The sequence below is a fragment of the Peromyscus californicus genome, unplaced genomic scaffold, assembly GCF_007827085.1.
Source record: "Peromyscus californicus insignis strain IS unplaced genomic scaffold, ASM782708v3 Scaffold_14__1_contigs__length_90479793_seg_2, whole genome shotgun sequence".
Classification (NCBI taxonomy): Eukaryota; Metazoa; Chordata; class Mammalia; order Rodentia; family Cricetidae; genus Peromyscus; species Peromyscus californicus.
In genome coordinates, this window is record NW_026294436.1 from 23,011,085 (window position 1) to 23,037,698 (window position 26,614).

Sequence of the window (26,614 nt, forward strand, 5' to 3'; positions counted from 1 at the left end):
TCAACAGTACTGTTTTGGGCAAACTGGGCCATAGGGTACCCTTGGGTTGGGTCTCCTTTGATAAATGCAGCTACCCAGCAGGGAGTAGGAAGATGGGATAGAGGGCTAAATGTCTTTGCATTTCTGTCCGAATCCACTTCTCACAGAGTAAGGGTTTTAAGCTAGAGAGGGAGGGTGTAGTGGGATTGCTTTTCTGTAAAGGAAAGGGCCTGCCTCTATCCTGCAAAACCCACCCATTAAGTCAAACATGCAGAGCTCGGGGTACATATCTAGTCTGTTCCTGCCAAGAATTTTTTTTCTTGGGCTGATGAGAGGACTCAATAGGTGAAGGCGCTTGCCACCAAGCCCGAGGAGCCGAGTTCAATCCCCTAGCTCACATAGTAAAAGGAAAGAACCTACTTCTGCAAAATGTCTTTTGATCACAAACCTGCCATAAACATACATGCCCCCACACATACACACATGCACTTAAGAAGCTTAACAGGCCAGGCGGTGGTGGCGCACGCCTTTAATCCCAGCACTCGGGAGGCAGAGGCAGGAGGATCTCTGTGAGTTCAAGGCCAGCCTGGTCTACAAAGTGAGTTCCAGGAAAGGCGCAAAGCTACAGAGAAACCCTGTCTCGAAAAACCAAAAAAAAAGAAGCTTAACAGTTTTTAAAAGACTATTTCTCATACCAGTTGCAAGCTGGGAAAAGGTACTCGAGAGGCCAGGGAGTAAACCTGGCTGATCTCTCCGTGGGCTCCCAAGTTTCTAGTCATAGGCTTTCTCCAAAAGGCTCTCTACCCACATGGTGCTGGTGAGCTGTGCCTACCTCTCCCCCGGTTGGCCACAGGGGCTACAGCCTCCTTCCCTGGAAGACCAGTGGGATAGAGCCTAGACAGAGGCCAGGTCTAGTGCTGAAGAACGTTTCCCACTTGCACTTGGCACATCTCAGTCTAGGGCTCAAAGAGCATGAGTGATCTTGAAAGCTAGAGACGGACAGTGAAGACACCACCAGGGAGAAGGCAGACTGGGGGCAGCTGCCTAGAGGGGAGGGGAGCCAGGGGGTGGGGGATGGGGGTGGGGGAGGAGAGGGGAGCTGGTGGGGGGAGCAGAGCGGACCGGGTGCGGAGGGGAAGTAGAAGTAGGTTGTTTACTGAAGAACACAGATTAGTGCTTCCTGGCTGTGGTCTTGGTCCTGGCTGTGGTCTCATACCCAAGGGAAGTCTGGTTGAGCACATAGGGTGGATTTTCTGTGCCTGGGCCCAAGCACAGTGGATTTTCTCTGCTGGGGCCCAAGCACAGTGGCTTTTTTTCCAGCTTGTCTAGATAAGAGAAAGCGGCAAAGGCCAGACGCTGCCCTGGATGCTTGTGGTACCCAGGCTGTTTTGTGAGATGTGGCCAACTACTGTCTCTTTGCCTCCCCAGGAGGAGTCATCACAGCCAACTGAAACACCCATCTTTCCCAGCCGAGGGTGCTGCCCATTCTCTGACTAGGGAGAGAGGCTAAACAGGAGCAGCTGGCCCTTCTTCCATCCGACCCCTGGAGCCTTCTCTGACACCATCCCTCACAGGCCTCCCCCATCCGGACTGTGGGAGCCACTGCGTTGACGAGGCTGTGGTCCCTCCTGCCCTGTCCAGGGTCCTGTATTGTCTTTGGGATGAAGGGAGAGTAGCGTGTACATTTCATCTCAGTTGCTTTTGTTTCCCCTCCCCCTGACAGAGGCTGTATTTAAAGTTTCAACTTTCCCCACTACTATTGTTTTTTTTCTGTAAAAATTTTATCATGATCTTCAAGGAAATTTTTTTGGAAATTGTACTTGCTGTTTTCGTTATAAAGTTTCATGAAAGTCACCCCAGATTTGGCTCTTCGATGCAATCATACTTAACAGGCGGGTGAATTTTCCTCATCCGGGAAGGATGTTTCCAAAAATAAAGTGTCCACATACTCCCATCGTTCTTAGGTTTTAGAAAACATTGTATGTTATATATTCTCCACGTACTTAAAACTGTTCAGCCATATTTGCCAATAAAATGTACCTGGTTTATTGTTTGCTGTTCTCTGGGTCACAAAAGCCCACATTTTTTTATGTTGCTTATTTTTTCATTTAATTATTTTGCTTTTCAAGACTGGATTCCTCTGTGTAGCCCTGGCTGTCTTGGAACTCACTCCACATAACAGGCTGGTCTTGAACTCAGAGATCCACCTGCCTCTACCTCCTGAGTACTGAGGTTAAAGGCTTGTGCCATCATTGCCCAGTGCTCAATTTTTTAAGCACTTAAATCCAGACATTTTGGCGGTTTTGGTGCTTTTGCTATGGTTTGTGATATTCAGATAATCATGTCCTTATGTAGTATAACCATTATTATTTACTACCAATTTCCATAAACTATTTATTTTTAGGATAAATCATGATCATTTGATTCAGATATTTTCCCAGCTATTTAAAAAAGTTTTTAATCTTATAGTTTCAGTCAGATTTGTTGCTGTTACCATTTTCAGTTTAGAAGGTTACTTCCTCTTTATGTGTTACGGTTTGAATGTGAAATATCTCTCACAGGCACAGTATACTTGGGTCTCCAGCTAGTGGCATTGTCTTGGAAAGCTGTGGAACCTTCTGGACCTAGAATTTAGCTGGTGGATGTAGGGCTGTAGCGGAGGACTTTGAGGCATACAGGCCACCCCTACTCCTACCTCTGCAGATTCCATCACACTCCCTTGGGCTGTGCTGGGCTGCACCCTCTTGAACAGCAAGCCTGAAACAAATCCTTTCTCCTCTAAGTTGCTGTCAGTTTGTCAGAGCAACAATAAAAGTTAATACATGACGTGTGAACATTGAGCTCTATGGCCATTATTGTTAAAGACTTACTATGGGTATGTGGGAGTACTCTTATGTATGTGCATCACATGACGTGTGCCTGGCGCCCATGGAGGCCAGGAAGCATTGGATTCCCTGGAACTGGAGTTACAGGTGATGGTGAGCCATAGGGTCTGCTATACTGCTTGGTGGTATCCTCACCAGGCGTACTCATCTCCAGCTGTCCTGCTGTCCAGGAGAGTATTCTTCTTGTACACAGCAGCTGTTTAAATGTACTAAGAATCTACAAGACACCTCATCTAGGAATCTTCAAGACTTGACCACCACAGTTCATGGTACCTGGTGTCACTCTGATGAATCCCTCAGGGCCAAACACTGGATGATAAACTGGCAGAAGACTTGAAACACAGCTTTCAGGGCTGGAGAGATGACTCAGTGGTTAAGAGCACTGGCTGCTCTTCCAACCAGCGTTCAATTCCCAGCACCCACATGGCAGCTCACAATAGTCTGTAGTTCCAGTTCCAGGGGATCTGATGCCCTCACACAGACATGCAGGCAGGCAAAACGCTAATGCATATAAAAAATAAATCATTAAAAAAAAAGCCACAGCTTGCACTCCACCAAGTTGGGCAGTTGACAAGGAAGTTAGAATTTGAATCTCAAGGGTGAGTAAAAACCATTGATGCATCTTGAACTGGGAGTGAGGAATCCTTTACTCACTACTAGTAGGGTAGGTCCTTTGTAGGTGTGAGTGTGTCATCAAGGGGCACAGGGGATAGATGATGGCCATTCTGGTCCTGCCCCGATGCCTTACCGCCTGAGATGACTGGCACACACAGGCAAGGGACCCACCCTCACACTAAACATCTCAGACGTTCAATGATCTTAGAAACTTTCAGGTACTAAATGTGGGGTAGCTGGGAACGGACACTGAGTCAGACATGAGCACTGGGCTTTGGCCTAGAGGATGAGTCAAAGTGAGAGCCTTGTGGCCCTGCAGCTCTGTGACTGTCCCAGGGCTAGATCTACCCCAAATCTCTTTGGTGGCCCTTGGAGGACATGGGGGAGAAGAGCAGGGGCAGAACTGGAGACTTGGGAGGAAGGTAGCTTTCAAGGAAAGTGACACTGTCTTCCTGCAATGTAAGGTTTTTTTGTTTTTTTTTTTTTTTTAAAGAAACTCACCAGAAAATTTAAAGAAAAGCAGCGGGGAAGTCCCTCTATATAAAAATGCCCCCCAGAATTTGTTTGGGAAGGAAATAACATTTCCTTATTGATGGTAATTACCCTCAGAAGCTTCTGGGCTACTTCTACCCACCTGCCATCACTTCCCAGTTAGTGCAGATTTCTGGCTACTTGCAGGAAAGCCTCCTTAACATTAGTGGGAGGGCACCGCTCCCTCCCCAGTGCTGATTCTGCCATTCAGAGAAACCAATTCTAAAGTCACTTTGAATTTGGGCTGACTTTGTGAACAGCCCCTTCCTGCTTCTGGGCAAGGCTGTATCAGGGAAGTTAACAGACACACAGAGTGGGACTCCAAAGGCTTCCTCTCGAGCAGGGAACATGTATTAGAGAAGATAAGCCATCCTGTACCAGTAACCTCGACCGATATAAAGTAGACTGTGACATCCTGCCATGTGTCAAGGCCAAAGCAAACTTAAGGGTTTCTGAAGATGTGTGTGGACAAATGAAAATTCTCAGGGGTTCCAAGCACTTGAGATGATTACCTCAGTTCTCCAGTTCTCATGTGGTCCAATATACAATGCTGAACAATAAAATGAACAGAGAAGTCCTTAAGATTCGACCCCCACATCCCAGTCTTGTGATAGCTTGGAATGTCTTAGTTTTCTGTTTTGGTATGACTACAAATACTTCCCTATGGTTCGGTCATGCTGAAAGGGGAGCTGGGTGAGCCCGTTGTTTACAAAGACAAGGTTTTGACCAGTGAGGACGTGATGAAACTGGCATTTAGGAAAACAGCATGGAGGGAGACCTTTTGAAGGTTCGACAGGGCTAAGCATGAGCCGTAAGGGCCCGGCCACCAGTCGGTGGCAGGGAGGACGAGGAACATACTAGGTTTTGGTGGCTGCCCGAGATGAAGGTTCTTCTGTTAGCAGGGAAGGAAGGAGTAAGGGACTTGGAAGGTGTTAGCCTAGCACTTGTTGCAATTTGCCTTCCAACGACAGACATTCTGATTAGCAGGAGATGGAATCTGTTTTGATGTGCAGTTTCCTGGATAAGGATGTTAAACTAGGCACACTTACTCACCACTCTCCTTTGAGAACCATCTCTTCAGTTCATTAGCCCCTTTATCAACTGGCAGGTGCTTTTGGTGTCGAGACTAGGAAACATCAGACCCCCTGTAACTGGGATCACATACAGTGGTGAGCTGCCACGTGGGTGCCGGGAACTGAATTCTGGGGCCTCTGGAAGAGCAGCCGTTTCTCCAGCCCCTCCTATATTTTTACAGTGCAAATATAAGGCACCTGTAGATGAAGGTAGCTTATGTCCTACAGTGACACTAAGTTTTGGCGACTTAGCATCCGACACTGGGACACTGAGGTGCTTTTAGGAAGCCTACATGCCCCAAGGTGCAAACAGGAGGTGATTCAGTCTAGATTTTTCTAGTTGAGAAACAACTCTGACATGTGTATTTCCCCATCCTCCATGAAATGATACAAACCCCACACATCCGATTTCTACAAGAAAACCTGTCATTCTGAAGGCACAGGTTTTGAAGTATCACTGTTGCTATGGGATGATGGAACCTCACTCATTTCAGAGTCTTTTCTTCCCAATTCCTGGTTCCTAAGTCATAGGTTTGCAGCTGTTTGATTCAGTAGATTTTATTCTTCATTATCTCTGTGTAGAGGCTAGAAATAAAGATGTGTGTTCCTGGGGCTGGAGAGATGGCTCAGAGGTTAAGATCACTGACTGCTTTTCCAGAGGTCTTGAGTTCAATTCCAGTAACTACATGGTGGCTCACAACCACGAAGGCAGAACACTGTACACATAATAATAAAGAAAGTGTGTTCCTGTTCACTATGGAGTATTTTCCTTTTTCCCAGCATAGTTCACCCACTTATTAGCCAGGTGAGGGGAAAGCACCATGGTTTAATATTTCTCTGATACACTCAACCTTTAGGATCAAATATTTTTATTCTGGAAAATTAAACTATTGGAGAATATTGTGGAAGTGTAGTTATATTCTGAGGAATGAGTATCTTACAAAGAGGTGGAGTTCATGCCAATGCCTGAGCATTCTTCAGGCACATAACTAACTGTGCATGGAGGGTTTTTTTTTGGTTATCCGATTTTTTCCTGCCCTCATCTGAGTAAGTAAAATGAGCACAATCCAAGCGAAAGCTAGAGAAGGGTCAAGAAGCGGCTCCTGTGTCCGGCTCACCAGTCACCCTACAGACTCGAGTATTCATGCTGCATATTGAACCACCTCACTGGAGAGGGCGTGAAGTAATGTACGAGGGACATAAACACACATGAACCACACATCCTATCTGGGCAAAGTATAGAAACTTAAAAACTTCCTAACATCACCTAGAAAGGTATTCAAACAATGTTTAATATATTAAAAATTACGTCTTATAAGTAAATATTCAAATTGTTAAATTTAAACATAAGCTGAGACAGGAAAACTCCATAGTGCAGTCTCCTGAGTCCAAATCATTCTCTCACAGACCAGACCACTCACACAGCTGACTGAAGAGTCCGAGTCATTTGGTGCCATGCTTTTATTCAAATGAAAGGGGCACTACACTGCACCAGGAACTAGCAAGTCCAACAGCACTGACGGCACGCGTCCTCTGCAGTGCTCAGGAGTGGACAGGAAGCACACCACACGCTGCACATTGCCCAACAGTGTCCATGAAGTCACGGCGAGGAAGGGGACTTTGGCTTTAAACAGCCAAATAAAAACAGCAACAGTCCTCCAAAAATCAAACTGAGAAACAGAGGAATTAAAAACTTCAGAAGTTGTGTAAAGTAGCAGAAGCTGACAGGCCACACTGCTTACCATGACAAGGATTTGGCAATTTAAACTGACTAATTATCATGATGATCTGACCTCCAACGACGACAACGCTTGTGGTGTTTCAGTAAAGTTGACGGAAATCTCCAAACTTTATGGAATGGCATATTTTCATTTGTATAATTTTAAAACATAATTTAAAAAGCTGCACCATAATAAAAAAATCTGCAGTCTAAAGAAATATATCTGTATTCCTCTTGCATTAATAAAGTAAAATATACTGAGAGCAATGAGCTTCGTGGCAATATTCACACCCTACCTTTAGACACTAGACATTCAGTTCAGCTGCTGGATACACGGAGACAGGTGTGGTTAGTGTTCATTAGCTCTTCCACTGTCTTGCATCTAACTTTCCTTTATTCAATACTCAGATGACAGCAAGAAGACTGCTTTCATAGGGGAAAGACTGTGTTTAGTAATATAAAATGCTTATTAAATTCCTTTGTCTATTATTCACCTTGTTTTGATTAGGTTTGTTCATAATTTTTAAACTAGTCTTATTCTAAGGATATATCTGTTTGACCACTTCCTTCTAATTGTGATAAAAATTGGTGTCTGAAAGGTCAAATGTGAAATCCCCCATTTTTAATATCATATATACATAATATGTATACATTTAAAATATAAGAGTTACATATCCTGGTCTCTTACATGCGAGTGGTAGATCACAAATAATTTGAGCTACACATACATTTTGCACAGGTTTTGGAAAAAAAAATCCATGAAATTTTTTTTACAGTTTTAACAAATATACATAAATATAAGAACATAAATTACAGTAAAATATTGACAGCATTTGAGAAAATGTTGCAAACCCAGATGCACTGATACCTAAAGGCCTTATAATAATAGTAAAGTACAGCTCAGGGACATCTCACTCCATTCTGCTTTTTAAATAAGTAAATACATCACATGAGACATGAGTTCTCTCTCTAAACAACTCAATAGAGAAATGTACATATTTTCATCTCTACATCCCATGAAGGAAAACAAACTACTCTCTCATTTATAAACAGTACGTCTCTCCCCCCACCCCCCAGTGTACACAGTTGTCACAACACTGAAACATAACAGGGTCACATAATCAATCATTCAAGTCTTTTCCTGAGAATGAAGTTTTTCCCCAACTAACCCTCTGGGATACTTGCTGAAGAACAAAGATAGTACAGAGGAGATTTCAAGTGTGTCCTTAACCTAAGCTGTTCCACTGGAAAGGGGTTAAAAAGAAGGAAAACCCAGTATAACTAAAATAACATGAAGCTACTTTCAAATCAAAATGTAGCCCTTTGTACATGTTTAAAAACTCTAAATGTCAGTTCTCTATTGGTTATAAATAGAAAGGCCTCCTGAGAACTGCCCAGAGGCCTTACATTTCCATACTGAAAGGCGACAGACACTCAAGTGTTACTCCTCACTTCGGCCAGCTTATAAAGTGACTTTAAAAGAAACAAAGTGTTTTTGTTGTTGTTGTTAAAAGCACACTCTAAATGATTCTGAGTTGGCCAGAAGTGGTGTAAAAACGGCACTGATTTAATCAGCAGCTTCTTACAAGATACTCTGGGTAAGCTTGTGTGGTCTGCAGGGAACCCAGCAGCAGCTTTTTACACCTCCTTACTTAACAGAGAAATGTTAATACTTGTGTGAATAATAAGTACAGAATGTAAATACTTAGAAGGATTCTTGCAAATGCTGTAACACCATTAAAACATGAGGGCTATTGTAAAACCTAACACTAGTGTTTCTCATAACATCATAAGAAAGGTGCAAGTTTCTTCTCAATGTGAACTTTCTATTTTCATGATCTCCACATGAAACAAAACACAAAGGCAGCTTAGAATAAACCCCCAGGAGAGAGAAAAGTAACAACAACAACAAAACCATCTGAAGATGTGCACGCATTGTATAGGGTTAAAAAAAAAAAATAACAACACATAATTTGTCTTCTAGCCACATTTCAAGCCTATGTCCCACTGTGTCCATGAGAATTCAGTGCTTCAAGGTCTCTAACACCAGGCAGGTGATCCTGGTAACATACAAACCTCTGTTTGTGACTTCAAACATTGCCTTCATCACTTGCCCTTATCACCTAGAAGAATCTTCTGCACTCCAAAACACTGTTTATATTCCAGTTGTTCACAACAACAGAGGTAAGGTCCAGTTTTAATTGATAAAAATCTTGTTGGCAATTAGAAAGATTTTCTATAGGCAGGAAAGATGAAGTACAAATTTACCACAAAGGTTCTGAAGCAAGCACTTCCCGCCTCCTATGCTTTAGTAGGTAAGAGTTTTTTGGGTGTAACTGGTCTTTTGGTTTGCCACAAGTGACTATGAATGGTAATCGCATCCACACTAGCAGACAAAGTTTTAGCAGGTATGTGGCTAAACTGTTTCCTGTCAGAATTGTACTTGTAAAGCCCCTCAATCATCTTTTTAGTGATAGATTTAGGGCCTATCCCAGTCAGTTTATTGATTTCTTCAGTTTCTGGGCAGTAAGTATACAAAGACCTGAACTGGCAGCCTGAATCCCGGAACAAGATTAGGAAATTGTTGGCATCTGACTTCTCCATTTCCTTTAGAATAGAAAACAAAAACAAGATAACAATAAAGCCATAACATTTTATTGAATGTTTATATAACAGTTAATATTTCTTGGTTAAAAGTTATGATATACTTGAAAATCAAAATTTACGTTAGTATTTTTGGCAGTCCTAGGGATCATTTACACGTGCTAAGCAGGCACTTTACCACTGTATTCTACCAAAAATGTTCAAGTCTGCTTACTCTTTAACTAAACCTCTGAGAGTGGAGTAGCTCCAGCTAACACTAACACATCTCTACAGACCCTTCTCACGCTGCTGAAATGCCAGGAGCCCGCCAGAGGACCTTCCCTTGCATTGATCCAGAAGTCCTGAATACTACTAAACTTAATTTGATGAAAACATGCTTACCTCTAATATTTTTTTCTTCTGACCTTCATTTACTTTTCCAGCCAAACAGCAGTGAGCTAATGCGTTCTGGATGATGTGCTTATTGGATTTTGCACTGGGTTCCTTGTAGAGCTTTGGTCCTGTGGTAAACATTTACAATTACAGAAATGACATTTCCAACACTACGTTTTCTATGATGTGAAGGCCCCCGTACTTATGCCACTGCAAGAGAAAACCAAATCCTGGACTTGAAGGACTTTTCTTTCTTTTCTTGAGACAGGGTCTCACTACGGAGCCTTGGCTGTCCTGGAACTCCCTCTGTAGACCAGGCTGGCCTCGAACTCAGTGAGATCTGCCTGCCTCTCCTTCCAAGTGCTGGAATTAAAGGTGTGTGCCACCATGTCCAGCTCTTATGGTCTTTTTAGGGGCTACACTCCAGCCACAACATGGTTTTATTCACACCAGGATACATTTGGGGGTTGTGGCTTTATGCTGCTGTCCCATGAAGGCACTGTTGGGAGTAAGATATTGCCTGTAATGTTACAGTCTCCTCCATCTTTCCAGGCTGGATAGATTACTGACTGTTGAGCTTAAAGGGTTCAAGAGTCATTTTTAGTTTAGTTTTGTTCTCTTGAGACAGTCTCTCACTTTGTAAGCCCAGGCTGGCCTGGAAAAAACTATGCAGTCCAGGATGGCCTCAAACTCAAGGCCATCCTCTTCCCTCAGCCTCACAAGTGCTGGGGTTACTGGTATAAGCTACCATATTTAGCTTTAGTTTGCAAGAAGGCAAGAAAAGATACTCTTGGGCAATAGCTCAGGCAGTAAGTGCTTGTCTTGCAAGAACAAGGCTTGATGTGAGTTCAGTGCCCCAGAATCCACATTAAAAAAAAGTGCTAGTGAGGTGGACACAGGCAAATTAAAGAAACCCCATGTCAAAACACACACAGCTGGGGGTGGTAGCATATGTCTTTAATCCCAGCTCTCAGGAAACAGGGTGGGTGGATATCTGAGTTCAAGGCCAACCTGAGGTACTCATTAAGACTGTTTAAAAATCCAAAAGCCACACACACAACACACACACACACACACACACACACACACACACACACACACACACATACACACACACACAGAGTCTTCTGACTCTGCATATACACACAAACAAAAACGAAGAAAATCAACTTTTTCAGGGTGTTCAGACTGCTCAACTTTACAAACAGAGGCAGACAGAGTAACAGGGAAATACTCTCCAATCTCACACTAGAGGCTGTCCGACGGGCTGGAGAGATGGCTCAGTGGTCAAGAACACGCACGGGCTGCTTGCTTATCCAGAGTATCTGGGTTTGATTCCTAGCACCCACACAGCGTCTACACAACCATCTCTAACTCTAGTCCCAGAGGACCTGATGGCTTCCTGATGCAGACCCCATGTATGCAAGAGGGGAACAGACACATGCAGGCAAGACACTCACATACATAAATAGGAGGTTGTACCAAAGCTACAGAATAAAGAGGAGAAGGGGGAGCCAGAAAGTCTCTAGCCGGTTCCTGGCTACTTAGGTACGGTAAGGCTTCCAGTCCTGCGACCTCGCAAGCACACGGGGACCATCTTCTCCCGCTCCTGCACACACACCGTTTCCTTCCTTGTTGTCCCATGGTCTCTCTCAACGTGTGCCACCTTTTCCTCATTCTCTCTACTGCTCCATGTCTTTAGATGTATCCTCACTTCCTATTCTTTGATTTGATTCGACTCGATCATGCCACCCACAGAGGCTGGAAGAGAACCCGAGGGAACAGGGTGCTGAGGACAGACACCCTCCCAGATCTACTGCATTCTTCTGACCTCTAGCTTCCTGAACACTATTCTTTTTTTTAAGGATTTATTTTATTTATTATGTATACAGTGATCTGCCTGCATGTATCCCTGCAGTCCAGAAGAGGGCATCAGATCTCATTACAGATGGCTGTGAGCCACCATGCAGTTGTTGGGAATTGAACTCAGGACCTCTGGAAGAGCAGCCAGTGCTCTTAACCTCTGAGCCATCTCTCCAGCCCCCGAACACTATTCTTATCACTACTATTTTGGTGGTGCTAGGGATTGAACTCAGGCCCTCATACAAGTCAGGCAAACACTTCACCAGTTAGATGTATCCCCAACCTGTATTTTTTATTTTGAGACCGTCTCATTAAGTTACCTAGCCTGGTTATAACTGAAGCCCCAATGTTAGGGGGAGTTGGGGAGTCCTCAGGGATAGCAACTCCTTCAAATATTTATGAGGAACAATATTTTGTTGGTAAAACTTCTCTAAGGTTTCTTTGAACCTAAATTACCACCGAGAAATGGCCAGTAATATTAAGGCCGATGGTGTCTAAGTGGCTTCTTTAGTTTTGCTTAGAAACCTACCTTATTCTCCAGGGGTGAACACTGCCTCCTTCAGCGGGCTGTATCACTGAAAGGTTGGCACCTCAGAGTGACCACTTTCCTTACTGTGACAGACACTGTGTTTATACCACCAGGTGAACCAGCAACTCCTTCCTTACTGCACCCTACACCTGCTCTCATTAGTGTGTTAAATCAAAATACTCCCCTGAAGTGTCCACACTGACCTGTGTATTCTGTTCCAGAAGCCACTGAAGAAGTTGTTGATGCATTTTCCCAGTCTTTCTCACCATTTCTACTGCCACAGCGACTTGGAGATAAGAAGCCTTCTACAGATTCTGACCTAAACAACGAATAACTCATGTTTTATGTCTCAGAGAAAGAACGCTTAGGTTTCTGAGAATGAATTTGATAGTATCAAGCACAACAACATAGAGCTTTAAAAATGAGATAGTGCTAATACTGTGTCTTCTTTATGGCACATTCTACTGTTGGAATGAACTTTTCCATATGAAAACTGGCAACCTGCACAATAGAATGGCAAGCCAATGACAAGTCTGAGAGTCTGAGAGCCAGAGAAGCATGCTTTGTCAATCTGTGTAGGCGGAATTTTCCTGTCCACTGGTTCCAAAATAACCACAAAGAGGCACAAATTTATAGTTATAACATTAATTATAAATGCTCGGCTGATAGCTCAGGCTTATTACAAACTAGCTCTTACAACTTAACCCATTTCTATTAATCTATGTGCTGCCCCGAGGCTCGTGACTTTTACCTCTATTCCATTTTGTGTGTCTGACCCGTTCTGCGTTTGGCTGGCAACTCCTCTGACTCCACCCTTTCGCTACCTAGCATTCTCCCTGTGTCAGGCTGTCTTGCCCAATCTCTTCCTGCCCAGCTATCGGCCAATCAGCTTTTATTAACAACGAGAGCAATACATATTTACAGTGTACAATGATTGTCCCACAGAAGATGTGGGTCTTCTAGCTCAAGGTGATACTGATTCTATCTAGTCTGTATGACAGAGAAAGAGTATAAGAGACTTTATATCAGTGTGTTAGATACAAAGGCTCCAAAATGTGAAATTCAAGTAAGCAAGCTGCTTTTGGGATTATTCTAATGTCACTGTCTTCAATGGGAAGACAGATTTTATTTTTCTCTTTCTATTATTTAATGATAGTCATATTAAATTACTATTAGTATTTACAGCTTATAAAAGTATTAATGTTAATTCAAATTCTAAGAGACTGCAAAGTAAATCGATCATTTTTTATAATCACTGTATTTAGTTATTTACTTATTGTGTGTGCTCATGTACGGGCGTGTACTCATGCCATGTCATGCAGGTCAGAGGACAACTTGCTGGAGTCAGTTCTCTCCTGCCGTTAGGTGGGTCTCAGAGACTGAACTCAGGTTATCAGGTGTGGCAGCAAGTTCCTTTACTCACTGAGCCATCTTAGTGGCTACATTTCATATCATTATAATACAAAGTCTCCCCCACCCCCAAAACAGGGTCTCTCTGTGTAGCCTTGGCTGTCCTAGAACTAACTCTATAGACCAGGCTGGCCTTGAACTCACAGAAATCTGTCTCTGCCTCCCGAGTGCTGAGATTAAAGGTGTATGCACCACAGCAAAACTAAAAATTTGTGATGTTTCAACCACTACAAAATATAAAATAACTCTAATTTTTATTTAAATTTTTATATAGTTGCAAGTATCACCTTCTTTTTTTGTGAAAAACATTCAGGGCTTACCTTGGCGTCCTCTTGCCTGAGTGAACGCTCTCGTTATCACCTGTGTTCAGCGATGCCAAAGAGAGGCTAGAGACTGAAAAAACACGGTAAATTCGTGATCCTGAACAAAAACAAAATTGTAAATGTAAAAGAAGAAACTAGAAAAGAGTCTGTTCATTAGATAACACCAGCAACGAGAACGGGCTTTTCTAACTTCTTTTCTTTGTACTCTGAATCTAAGCACATAATATGGTGCATGCATATATTCACAAGTTAAACTAAGAGTTAAGTTTTAGGCTATAATAAAACTAACTTGCTGTTCCAAAAATAAAGTGGTAACAGGAGACCTGATACTGTGACTAGGTTTTTTCAAGAAAGAAACATGTATTTTGCAATATCTAATTTCTATGTGAAAATTAAGTTAAAATTTTTCCCAATGTGTTTTAGTTTGGACTTATTTTTATTTTCATGTATATGAATTTTTGCCTGTACGTATGTGTGTGTCCTGCCTGTACACCTAGTGCCACTGATGCTAGAAGAGGGTGCTGGATTCCCTGGAGCTGGAGTTATGGATGGTCGTGAATCATTACGTGGGTGCTGGGAACTGAACCCTAATCCTCTGCAAGAGCAGCAAGTGCTCTTAACCACTGAGCTATCTGGAGAGTCCCAGTCATCTCTTCAGCCACATCAGCCAATATTATATGTCAAAGAATTTTACCAAATCAGGCTCATTCCTGTAGCCTCAGAATTGGGAATACTCCAACTGCTAGTTGGAGGCCAGCTTGGGCTAAAAAGCAAGCCTCACTGCCTAGCATGGTCCATTTTGGTTATTTCCCTCAGAACTAACTACAGGAGGTCCTGTTTAGTTCTGAGTGCTCAGGAGAAAACCTAGAGCCTCAAGCATATTAGGTAAGGCCTCTACCTTTATCCTCAGCTCCAACTGTAGGACCTGTCTGAAATTTTCCATGGTGCTACTTTAAATAAAATGGTTTAAAATCTATGCATGTTGAATTTAAAAGATATATTTTCTCAACTCCAAGAAATTAGAATTTTGGACTTCTGACTATTTCTGTTTTAAGGGGGGGGTGGTTTTGAAATCTTGACCTGACGTTATTATTGTCCAGATAACAATGACTAAGGCTACAGTCAATGAGAGAGTTCTTGGATCTCATGTGCGATGTCCTGGATTCAATCCTACACCCTAAACTCCAGAACAGTGATTAAAAAATACAGCTACGTTTCTTATACATCTTACGCACATAACATTTATTCTAAATTCCTAAGTTTTTAAACAGTAGTTAATGCATTAGGGGATGTGGTGTAGTTGGTAGAGTGCTTGCCCATCAAGAACAAAGCCCTGAATTCAACCCCCAACACTGCATTAGAGGGGTGCTGGTAATGCCTGTAATCCTAGCACTTAGGAGGCAGAGGTAGGAGGATCAGAAGTTCAAGGTCATCCTTGGCTATATAGTGAGTTCGAGGTTAGCGTGAGCTATAGGAGACCTTGTCACAAGAGTGCAAAGAAAGACACAGAAATGGTAACTGATAATTCAAGGATGCCACACCTGTAGACAGAATTCTCTAATAAGTTAGTATTTAAATTACATTGTCAGCATTCACATGTGATCTACTAAATATATGCATGCACATATAAGCACCTAGATTAAATAAATATTTCCTTTGCTTATTTGGGTTTTCCAAACAAGACCATGCATCACCTCAAACTGTGTATCCAATTTAGTGTGACCAAGGCTTGTCAGGTTAGCACAACAAGCCAAGCTGGTGCTTATGAACAGACCTCCTCACAGTAACGGGTGGTACCTGGAGGGCCTCTGACTGGTGTTTTGGGGGATTCAATGTGATCTCTGTGAATGGATTTGGGCCGCTGTTTCTTCGGTTTGGCCACCTGAGGACGAGGCTTGATGACGGTATCCATGTCCTCCATTAGCTTCAGCTGTTTTCGCCTCATGTACTCCTGCCTAATGAACTCTCGGCGTGCGCGCTCATCTTCTTTCTTCTGACGTTCTTCCTCAGTTTTACGCCTAGGAAACCAAACGGCTGAACTGATTACTTTGTAGACCAAATACAAACGACACTGGAGAGAGTTACACGTTTGATGGAGAAAAAGGAAATGACTACAGTTCAGAACCTTGGGAAAACCATAGTTGGCTTAAAATGTACTTGAGAAAATTGTAAATTTTGGTCCTTTTTCTTTGTGGGTGTGTGGTGCGTGAGCGTGTATTTCTCAGTGAAGTTATTTTAATGTTTTTTAAACATTCATATCGATTTTCAAAGTTAATGTTCGTGGAGGACTTTACTCTGACAAGCAAATGAATACTCTGAACTTCTAAAAACCACCCCTTAGATTCCTCACAGCAATCTGAAGAATCCTGTTATAACACATAGCTGTGAAACTACCCGCTGGGCACCCCTGCAGAGCTAAGAGCCCCGTGTGGACACCGAGACTCAGAACCTGCAGCAGCAGCAGCCTTGCCTTGTCTCCTCTTTCTTATGCTCCATTTCCGCTTCCAGCTGCTGCTTCCGAAGCTGAGTTTCTTTCTCCCTCCTCAGCCGTTTCTCCAGCAGAGCTGCCCGTTTCATTGCCATATCATTTTCTGCCTTTTGATCATCCTAAGAACGAATGTTATTGAAAAAGAGTAAACACTTTAGATTCCAATATTTCCATTTTCTAACATAGCCACTCTTGTGGTTACTCGTACCTGAAAATCTGAACTAATTACAACTTTACCAAATGTGGACATGATACAGAAAATGTAAAAATTCCTTACACTTAATGGCCATCAAAAGGAAAAAAAAGGAAAACAAGTTTTTTTTATTATGTTTCAGTGTGTGTGAGTGCGGACATGCATACCACACTGCACATGTGGAGGTCCCAGGGACTGAACTCAGGTTGTCAGGCCTGGTGTTAACACCTTTTCCTTTACCTGATGGACCATCTCGTGGCCTGAAAACAACTGTTTAAAAACCTACATTTATGTGCATCTGTGTAATGCCATATTCACGCCGTGGCACACACATGGAAGTCAGAGGACAACTTGCAAAAGATGGTTCTCTTGCTCCATAATTTAGGTCCCGGGATCCAACTCAGATTGTCAGCCTTGACAACAAGTGTCTTTCCCCACTGAATCACTTCACTGGCCCCCAAACAACTGGCTTTGATTCTAATAACCTAACATAGGAGAGTTTGGCCCCCATTTTAAAAATCACATTTAAAGTATAATAAAAATCAGATAAAAAGCAATCCAAAACTAGCCACCAAATGTCATGTCACGTAAGTGTTGGAGGGACTTGTTTCTAGTTTGGTTTGTTTTTCAGCTGAGGTGCTGACAGTCTGACTGGCGGGTTCACTTGGAAGAAGAGATGGACAGAATTCCTGCTCTGCAGTTCTGCAGTTCTGCCATTCTGAGAATCGGTCACGATCTGTAACCCTCCTGGACTTCCTGATCCACAAGGGCACTCTCAGTTCTCAGAGGGCTTCTACGGTGCAGTGCTTTACAATCAGCAAGTAACAAGTTGCAGTACTGGTCCACTGTCTTAATGATTCCTTGAGGATACTTATGTCTTTCGTGGCTAACACATTTGCATCACGGTGCTGGGCATGACGGGTATTAAATCACACAGGGAAGAGGCACTTTGCCTCTTGCTTTGTTTGGGAGTCCAGAGACAGATTTCATGATGAATGGACAAAGCCAGAAGATAGCACTGAAGCCATCAGTTCAACTATGCCTTTCTGTATCTAACAAACCATACACACTACACTATGCTCTGAATAAAAAGAACCAGTCCCCCTGGGTTCTTACAGTCTAAGTGGAAAAGAAAAGAAAAACAAGATAGCTGAAAACTGGATTTCAAGTGCATTATCAGTGAATGCAGACTGCCAGAGACACAGGTGGACACAGCTAACGCATCAGTGAGGCACGCAAAGTCTTAGGAGGAAACAGAGTTAAAGGACAGTCTAGAGCGGTGGGGCCGCAACCCTCCCAATGCTGCGACCCTTTAATACAGTTCTCCACGTTGGGGTGACCCCAACTATGACATTATTTCACTGCTACTTCACAACTGCAATTTTGCTACTGTTATGAATCATAATGTAAATATCTGATAGACAGGATATCTGATATGTGACCCCTGTGGAGGGTCATGACCCACAGGTTGAGAACCTCTGGTTTAGGAACTATGAGGAAGAGTCTAGACAAGTAGGTATGGGTTATACTGCCCTGTCCCTGAGCTGTACTGAGGTTTGACCTTTATAAACGTTTTCCCAGAATGCCTGAGGACTCACTCTCCAGTACCACATTTAGATATAAATAAGGAGTTTCTGGTGGAGCCTGGCTCTTGGAGACAGGAGCACGAAGAACAGGACGGCATGAGTAGAGACTAGGGACCCAGGTAAGAAATGATAACCATGTCAAAGAGATGACCTCTTGGGCAGGGAAGACATGAAATGAAGGTACGGATGGATGCCTAGTTTACACTGAAGATCCCCTGCCCATTTTCCTTTCTGTGCAAAAGTCTCTAACCCTGCACATTAAACTCGGCTGTGTTCCTATCTACAGTAGCAATCTACGAAAAAACAAACAAAAAAGGTAGTTTTACATGATGAAGAGACAAAACGTGGCTTGTATCCAAATTTCTAAATGCTGAGAGGCCTAAGGGACAAGCATCCTGAGATCAAATTTAAAATAATCACAGCACTAATGGTCAGCAATGAGACTAGCAATCATCGCCACCTCAACGGCTTCAATTTGCCATTTCTTCCCACTGCTACTGCGCACTTCCTCTCAATCTTCAATTCTTAAGCCGTGCTGCTGGGTACGCTTTTCTAACTACATCTACCCTGTACAGCTTTGGAGGGTCAAAGGTAACAGTCCCTGAATTACAGGAAAGACGTATGAACAGCACACATTTCTGACTGTGAAAAACACATTCTTCCATGTGGTAATTTAGAAAAATATAAAGGTGAAGAAAATGGATAATCGAGGAGAAAAAGCTTTAATATGATTAAGGTTTCATCTATAAATTCTAGGATCTTTACTATCAAGAAGTAATACTGTCTAGGCTGTCATTTATTTGGCTGAAGTACTATTTAACTATTGTTATCAAACAGCAATAGTAAGATTAAGATTTATATTCCTAATCTGTACAGATACAACATTAGAGATCACCTGTTTTAGCGCCTTAACAACAAATCTGAAACATACATTTCCAGTTATAGAAAAATAAACTATGGTCTACAATGCAGACTGTAAGTAGGTAACATCATGGCCAACAGATCATGTACACATCTTTCTTCAAACTGTCTTTAAAGAGTTTTTTCAGAGGTGGACATTATAGGCAGAGGCAAAGCTCTGTCCAGCATGCAAGGCCTTGGCTTTGGTTCCCAGAAAAAGAGACCTATACCTTAATGATAATATCAAACTACTACATGTTTTCAAAAATGTTTCACTTTGTATGGTCCATATCTTATAAGTTTGTAAAACTCAAAAAATATTATGATAAAAAAAAGTTAAAACCTTAACATACATTTATATACGATGCAATATGAGTATTTTTACCAATTGGGAATAGCTGAATTCTTTGATAAATTCAGGGCTTTGATAAAAGTGGAAAGGGGAGGTAGGGAACCATATACTATAACTGAAAAGCATGCATGCCATGACTGTGGTAGAGGACTGCAGCTCTTGAGTCCACACTGGAATATGGTTGCACAATGTGCCTCAGTACTTTTATAAAACAAGGCAGGGTTTGCCTAGACACATTTCAGGAATAATGGCTGACTTGTAATGAAAGAGATTGTTCCTAAAGAAGTACATATATCAACTTAGAAAACATATAGGCACCCATCCTAAGAGGATGCTCAAAACTGTGGATTAGTATTACCTTAAAAAAGAATCCACAGCATACTTTCTGGTCATCATCAAATTGCTCTTTATCACTCTCTCCATCATATTTTTCAACAGATACATCTGCCTTTTCAGGGGGTTTCAAATCTGACAGAGAAACTTCGATCAGATTGACATTTTTAGGAGCAGTGGGTGGGAAAACAGGTTTAGGAGGTGGATCTGTGGGTTGACTCAACTGGTCCTCATTTGGTGTCATACACACAGTCTCTGTGATGGGCTGGGACAAGACTTCAGAAACTGTTGACTCAAGAGGTTTAATCCCCTTTTCCCCAGGATTATGGTCACAAGGTTCCAATGTCCCTTTGCACTCTGACGACTCCTTTTTAGTCTCCTCTTTTGGTTTGGGATCTTTTAATTGAGGCTCCCCATCATCACCAAAACATACAAATGACCGTGTCTGAATGGGAACCTGACTGGGTGAAAATCTCCTTAATCGAGGAAGACTATCCACAGACCGAGGAGGTGTCAGGGTTCGGTTCAAAGGAGTTATTTTTAATTCATTTGGCCTTGGAGTCCTTTGATTTTTAACAGAAAAGGATGAGCTCTTCCTGTTGGAAGACTGTGGCGATGGATGAGTGGGGCGTGGGGCGTCAGATGAGAACGGAGCAGCCGCTGACGACAGGCCTGCCTGTCGAGGTTTAAAATCGCGACTCTGCTTCTGCGGAGAGGGCTGTGGGGGTGAAATCACCCACGACTGCTGCTCTCTCATCTGCATTAACATCTCCTGCTGAAGGGACAGGCGTTGCATTTCTTGTTGTAGAAAATGCAGGGATGAATTTAGCTTTTCAATGGACTTTGTATACTCTAAAATTTCCCCTTCGTTTAAAGTCTCTTCTGAAGGGCTTGCCAGGTTCCACTGCCTCTCGGGATCAACAGGCGTGGTTGGAGACTTCAGCCATTTGCCCTGAGGAGTCTCCGTGCTCTCTTTTATGTCTGCTAGAGACTTGCTCCTCTGCCCGTCAATTTTTTGTGGTTCCTTTTCTCTTGCTCGGTCAGTGTATATTTTCTCATCTTCTGCACCCGCAGCTTCCTCTCGAAGAGGGGAAATCCCGTCCCCTTTCTTTTTCACCACAGTTAGGAAGGCTGTCCTTCCCATTTTCTGCCTCTGCTTAGTAAAAGCAGCCTCCATTTTCTTTTTCTGGGCTTCTATGGCGCGTCTCTTCTCTTCTAGTTTCATCCTAAGGTGGACCATTTCAGAAGCCAACAGCTGGGTAGTGTCCCGCCCTTGGGCAAGGCCCGTTTCTTCTGGAATCTGTGCCCAAGAGACCACATGAGGAATGTTAAGCTCTGAGCCCTCTGGTGTAGTCTTCTGAGAGCTGCTCCCACTACTCTTCCCGTCAGTATGATTGAGTTTCCGGAACTTCTGCTCAGCAAAGCTGGTCATTTTCACTCCAGAGCTGGAGGAAGCACTGCTCCCTGGCTGAGACCTGGTGCTGATGGTACTTGGGCAAGGACTCAGGGCTTCCCTGGGGTTGCTGGCTCTTACGTCATAGTCCTGAAGAAACTTAGACGCATCGTCCATGTCGGAGTCTAAGCTAACAGTGTAATCCCTCAAGGAAGAGTCTTCGTCCATTGTTTCCGGAATATCCTCTGAAGGGACATGAATCCCAGTGTCCACTTCCGTAGTGTCTGTAATGGGACTCAAGGCACCTTTTGTATCCGTCACGTTGTCAGGACTGGATTGATTCAGCTGGATATTTGAATTGAGAATACTCAGATCCTGACTATGAAGAAAGAAGCCATTAGCGATCTGATCTGGCCGAGGTGTATGAGGAGATTTCTCAGTGTCGTGAATTATCTGTAATGCTTCTTCAATGCTTGGGGTCTCGATCTGATTGCCAAACTCATCAAGAAGAACTCTATTTTGTAAAGCCCCGTTGGGAAGCCTGTAGTGAGTATTCTCGTTAGAATTTAGTTCATTTGTGTTTAGTGGCATATAAGATTTGAGGTCACCACAAGGATCTACATGATGTTCTTCTTCAATGCCTTCTTCTCCTTCTTCTCCATTCACGGGCTTGAAGGACAAATTTTTTCTGATGTGTTTGGATGCACGGCTATTGTTGAGAGTCAGCCCTTCGTTACTGACAGAGCGGATGATTCCTCGGTTTGGAGTGGAACTCTGCGCATTGTCTTCTTTATCGAAAGAAATATCAAATGAAACACCGTGCACTGATGTTCTAAAAAGGAGGTAAAGACAAAATGTTTAAGAAATTGCAGGAAACATGATTTTAGAACAATTATTTGAAAGTATATACCCTTCCTCCATTTTTCACAATCTTATTGACCTCAAGGTTAAGAGGGACTATTTCATCACCTTTTAATTCAGCCTCTTGGACCTCTATCATAGCCTATGCTGCCCTTTTCAAAGTTAAGTCCTAATTCAAATCTTGATTTGACCACACGGCTAAAGACAACGAGGACAAAGCGGAGGGAGGTAAAGCTGACATTTTCTGGTAACATGATTGTACTAGTAACTTGGCTTACCTTTTCTCCTTAGGCCATGTTCCTATGAAGCCGTCAACATAAGACATAGACGAAGACCTTCTAATTCCTCCTTCAAATGCAAAAACAGAAAACCCATTGAAAGCACACATCTGACACATTTGAGAGTTCATTCAAGGTACTAAAAAGTGGGACCTCGGCAGCATCAACACAGCAAAGCAATTGTTTTAAAAAAGTTTAGAGGAGGAGTGTATAGTTTACAGCCAACAGCTGACTAGCATGAGAGGCTCTGGGGTTAATCCCCAGTAAACTACCTCCCTGACCAAGTAACTGTATACATGTCAAGAATTTGAATTTGATACAAACCACGCAAACACATACACACATATCCCAGGAAGGGGCTCCCGGCAGTAATACTAGCACTTGGGAGCTTAAGGCAGGACGGTTAGTAGTTCAAGACTAGTTTGGGTAACACAAAGACACATCAAGAAAAATAAAAACAGGGCACGGTGGCACACCTCTATTAATTGGGCACAGTGGTGCACACCTGTATCCCTAGCACACACAGATTGAGGCAGGAGCATCAGAAGTTCATGGTCATCTTTGGCCACATAAGGAGTTTGAGGCCAGTCAGAGCTATATGCGATCTTGTCTCCAAACAAAGTCAAGGAGAGGGACCAGGGAGGTAGCTCATGGGTACTACCCTTGCCTAGCACATGACACCCGAGGTCCTTGGTCTAATCCCTAACACCACAAAAAAAGGGAGGGAAAAGCGGGCATGGAGCTACAGAGACCACCCGTCACGTACTAACAGACACTTTTCAAAAAAAGACTAGATGTTTATATTATTCTCACTTATTTTCCAGTTAGCCTACTTAAAATAGCATTTTCCTCATAGGCCTTTTCCAATACATTACCTGAGGCTGAAGAACGAGCTTGGGGACGTGCATATCTAAAAGGCAAATGATGAAACTGTAAATAGAACTCCTTCCCAAAGCACTGCATAATATATATAATCAATTCTCTCTCTTTACACACATGTGCTTTTATAAAAAAAAAATTTAAAAAACCAAGTTAAATGAAATTCATTAATTTGCAGTATTTTAGGGAAATGTAAATCTCTAAAACCTTCTAAGACCCTGATGAGCCTCTCCGCACAGCCTGTCTCTAGATGACCTGAAGACATGAGGCTTTCCTGTTAGTCTTACCCAACTCTGCCCTGTTTTACTAAGAACAAGGGAACTGACACGTTTTCTTCTCACATGAGAGTGATAAGTGGCCCCACCACGATACACGCTTGGTCCTCCTCCTTCTGAGTTTTCAGCTGCCATGTTCCCTGGCATCAAGTGAAGTTATATATACATCCTAGCCCCAGTGGACGGGAATCAGGGATAAGAGGCAGAAGCTTCAGCTCACTCAATCACGCCATCTTTCAGCTCATATAAACTGAGACTCGAACAAGCCGGTACAGACTCGGGTCAGTATCAATGCTGTGCTTTTACGACTTACTGAAAGCTTAGTCAATGAGCTCTCTCTGGAGTGCAACAGTACTGAAGACCTGCCTGTCCAAACCAAGTGCTACCTGGGGTCCCGGAGTCTTTCTCCCTAGTGTGCAGTGTGTCCTCTGCTTCTTTATATCATCTGTTATGACTGTCAATAAATAGACAGTTCCAAGCAAGTCTGTGAACTCCCTCCTTCGGAACTAGGTTCCCCAGCTGACAGTCTCTTAGCTCCACCACAGAGAGGGTAATCCCGAAAACTAGGAAACTGGTTATTACATCTGTTCGTTCTTTTCTTCTTTCCCAAAGGATGGCTACAAGATGTAAAAGCTTGCTCACTGTCTCATTTTCAAACGCACACAGAGGAGTTTGGTGGTGTGCACTTCTGAATCAACTAGGAGTCAAGGAGGTGGGGCAGCTGCTGGGTCTGTCTGTTGCTGTGACCGCCTTCATTTACTCAGAAGACCTTTATTTTAGGTGTAGTAACACCTGTAGGTGTGACCACATTATTCCCAGGGAGAGGAAAAATGATCAAATCCTTCCTCAAAAGTTCTATGAAGGGGAGTTGGGAGAGATGGCTCAGTGGTTAAGAGCACTGCCTGTTCTTCCAGAGGACCATGGTTCAATTCCCAGCACCCACATGACAGCTCACAACTGTATGTAACTCCCATTCCAGAGGATCCAAAAACTTCACACAGACACACATGTAGGCAAAATGCCAACGCACATAAATCACATAAAGTAAAAATAAATAAGTCATTAAAAACTTTTATGAAGGGGCTGGGTGGCGGTGGTGCATGCCTTTAATCCAGCACTAGGCAGGCAGAGCCAGGTGGATTTCCATGAGTTCAAGGCCAGCCTAGTCTACAAGGCGAGATCCAGGACAGGCACCAAAACTACACAGAGAAACCCTGTCTCAAAAAACAATAAACAAACAAACAAATAAATAAATAAAGGTTCCATGAAGGGTCATGTGGAGACTTACAGAAGTCAGAGGGCCTAGGAGCCTAGTAACCTAGAGACAGTAACTCCTCAAGGGAAAGGATTTAGAATCTACCTGGGTTCTTAGGGTTCTACTAGAAAAAAGAAAATGGAGCCTCCATAAAACCCAAGCTACATTTTCCTAGGGTCAGAGACTGTTCATTCAGATCCTTGTCCTAATTATGACTGAATAATCAACTCTTAAAACTTCACCATTGACTTGTGAATGGAAGTAGACGGAGTATGGGAATGGTGACCTAGAATACTGAGCATCTTCTAAATTTTCAAGGAAACCAATGTAGTCAATCAGAAAAGCACCAAGGAAATTATATTTAGAAAGCTAGCCTTAGGGAAAAATGAACAGCAGTTCCTAGATTAGCCACCCCACACCCACCCACACACCTACCCACACACCCGTCCCTTTCTTCCTTTCCTTAGGTGCTGGAGATCAAACCTGGGGCCTTGTACACACTCAGCAAGCATTCTATAATTGAGCAATGTTCCTAGCATTACAGATACCAGGAAGCACATGAAATACAGAGGAAATGGGAACTTAAGTTCAGTCAAACTCTGACTGTTCCTGAACACATACATGACAAAAACTTTGTACATGAGAGTGAGTGACAGCTTCAGAATAAGATTTTATGTTTTCATGTAATTAGGCCAAGAATTAATACAAAGAGTACTTTGAAGTTTTTGCTCATACCTTTTTAAAATGTAGTTTTAATAGATATCCTTGATTTTCCAAAAACCCATAAAGCATAGTAACTTTAAACAAAAGAAAACATAGATTGGGGAGTCTAAAGTTAACATAAATTTCAAGCTGCAATAAATACAATGGAGAGCTAAGGTGGGTGCGGTGGTCACCCCACTAATCTCAGCACACAGGAGGCAAGGGTAGTGTCAGGGGTAGTGCTCCTCTGAGAGTTAACGACATCCTGGTCTACAGAGTCCCAGGCCAGCCACAGCTATATCATGAGACCCTGTCCAAAAAAAAACAAAAGACAGGAGAAGGAAGGAAGGGGAGGGAGGGAGGAAGGAGGGAGGGAGGGAGGGAGGGAGGCTACTTATAGATTCTGCTTAAATTTTTTTTAACAGCTGGAATTTAACTGCTAGAAGTGGTGGGGCACACTTTTTTTTTTTTTTTTTTTTTTTTGGTTTTTTTGAGACAGGGTTTCTCTGTGTAGCTTTGCGCCTTTCCTGGAACTCGCTTTGGAGACCAGGCTGGCCTCGAACTCACAGAGATCCGCCTGGCTCTGCCTCCCGAGTGCTGGGATTAAAGGCATGCGCCACCACCGCCCGGCTGTGGGGCACACTTTTAATCCCAGCACTCAGGAGGCGGAGGCAGAAGGATCCTTAAGTTCAAGACCAGACTGGTTACAGGGAGGGTTACATAGAGAAATACTGTCTTGAAAAGCCAAATAAATAAATAAAAGTTTTAAACTGACGAATGACTTTATCATATACTTGGGTCAGTAGTCAGGGCTATCCTGATATTAATTAGGATACTCTTTACTTTCAATTCAGCTCCTATGTCAAAGACTAACGCAGTCAATAAAGATCAATATTAGCGCTATTTAATTGCTACCTCTCAATAACTAGAAAGCAAAACAGTGGTGTGGGGAGGTGATGTGAATGAAGAAAAGAAGGCCCCGCTGACCCAGACATTTGAATACTGGCCCCAGCTGCTGTCTGGGGAGGCTATGCAACTTTCAGGAGGGCAGCCTTGTTGGAGGAAGTGCATCACTGGAGTGGGCTTGGAGGGCTTGACGCCTTCCCCACCTCTGGTTTACTCTTTCTACTTCGCATGCAGGTGAAGATGAGAGCTTTTAGCTTCTTGCTCTGGCTGCCTGCTGCTACGCCTCCCCAATTCTGGACTCCCCTCCCA

At 43.0% G+C, this 26,614-nt stretch overlaps 1 protein-coding gene across 4 annotated transcripts in view; it reads right to left on the reverse strand.

The window, feature by feature from the left end:
• Positions 1 to 6,526: 6,526 nt before the first annotated feature.
• The window catches only part of Camsap2 (calmodulin regulated spectrin associated protein family member 2), an 89,057-nt gene continuing 68,969 nt past the window's right edge, over positions 6,527 to 26,614 (reverse strand). For 2 of the 4 annotated variants that reach the window (XM_052737076.1, XM_052737074.1), the window contains 9 exons: positions 23,164 to 23,198; positions 22,289 to 22,358; positions 19,782 to 21,981; positions 16,375 to 16,511; positions 15,702 to 15,922; positions 13,902 to 14,001; positions 12,375 to 12,490; positions 9,789 to 9,907; positions 6,527 to 9,410 (listed from right to left, as the gene is read on the reverse strand). In XM_052737076.1, the coding sequence (XP_052593036.1) occupies positions 9,105 to 9,410; positions 9,789 to 9,907; positions 12,375 to 12,490; positions 13,902 to 14,001; positions 15,702 to 15,922; positions 16,375 to 16,511; positions 19,782 to 21,981; positions 22,289 to 22,358; positions 23,164 to 23,198 (3,304 nt within the window). In that variant the 3' untranslated portion in view covers positions 6,527 to 9,104. The remainder of the gene's footprint in view (positions 9,411 to 9,788; positions 9,908 to 12,374; positions 12,491 to 13,901; positions 14,002 to 15,701; positions 15,923 to 16,374; positions 16,512 to 19,781; positions 21,982 to 22,288; positions 22,359 to 23,163; positions 23,199 to 26,614) is intronic. The other 2 variants (XM_052737077.1, XM_052737075.1) reach the window with 1 other exon arrangement.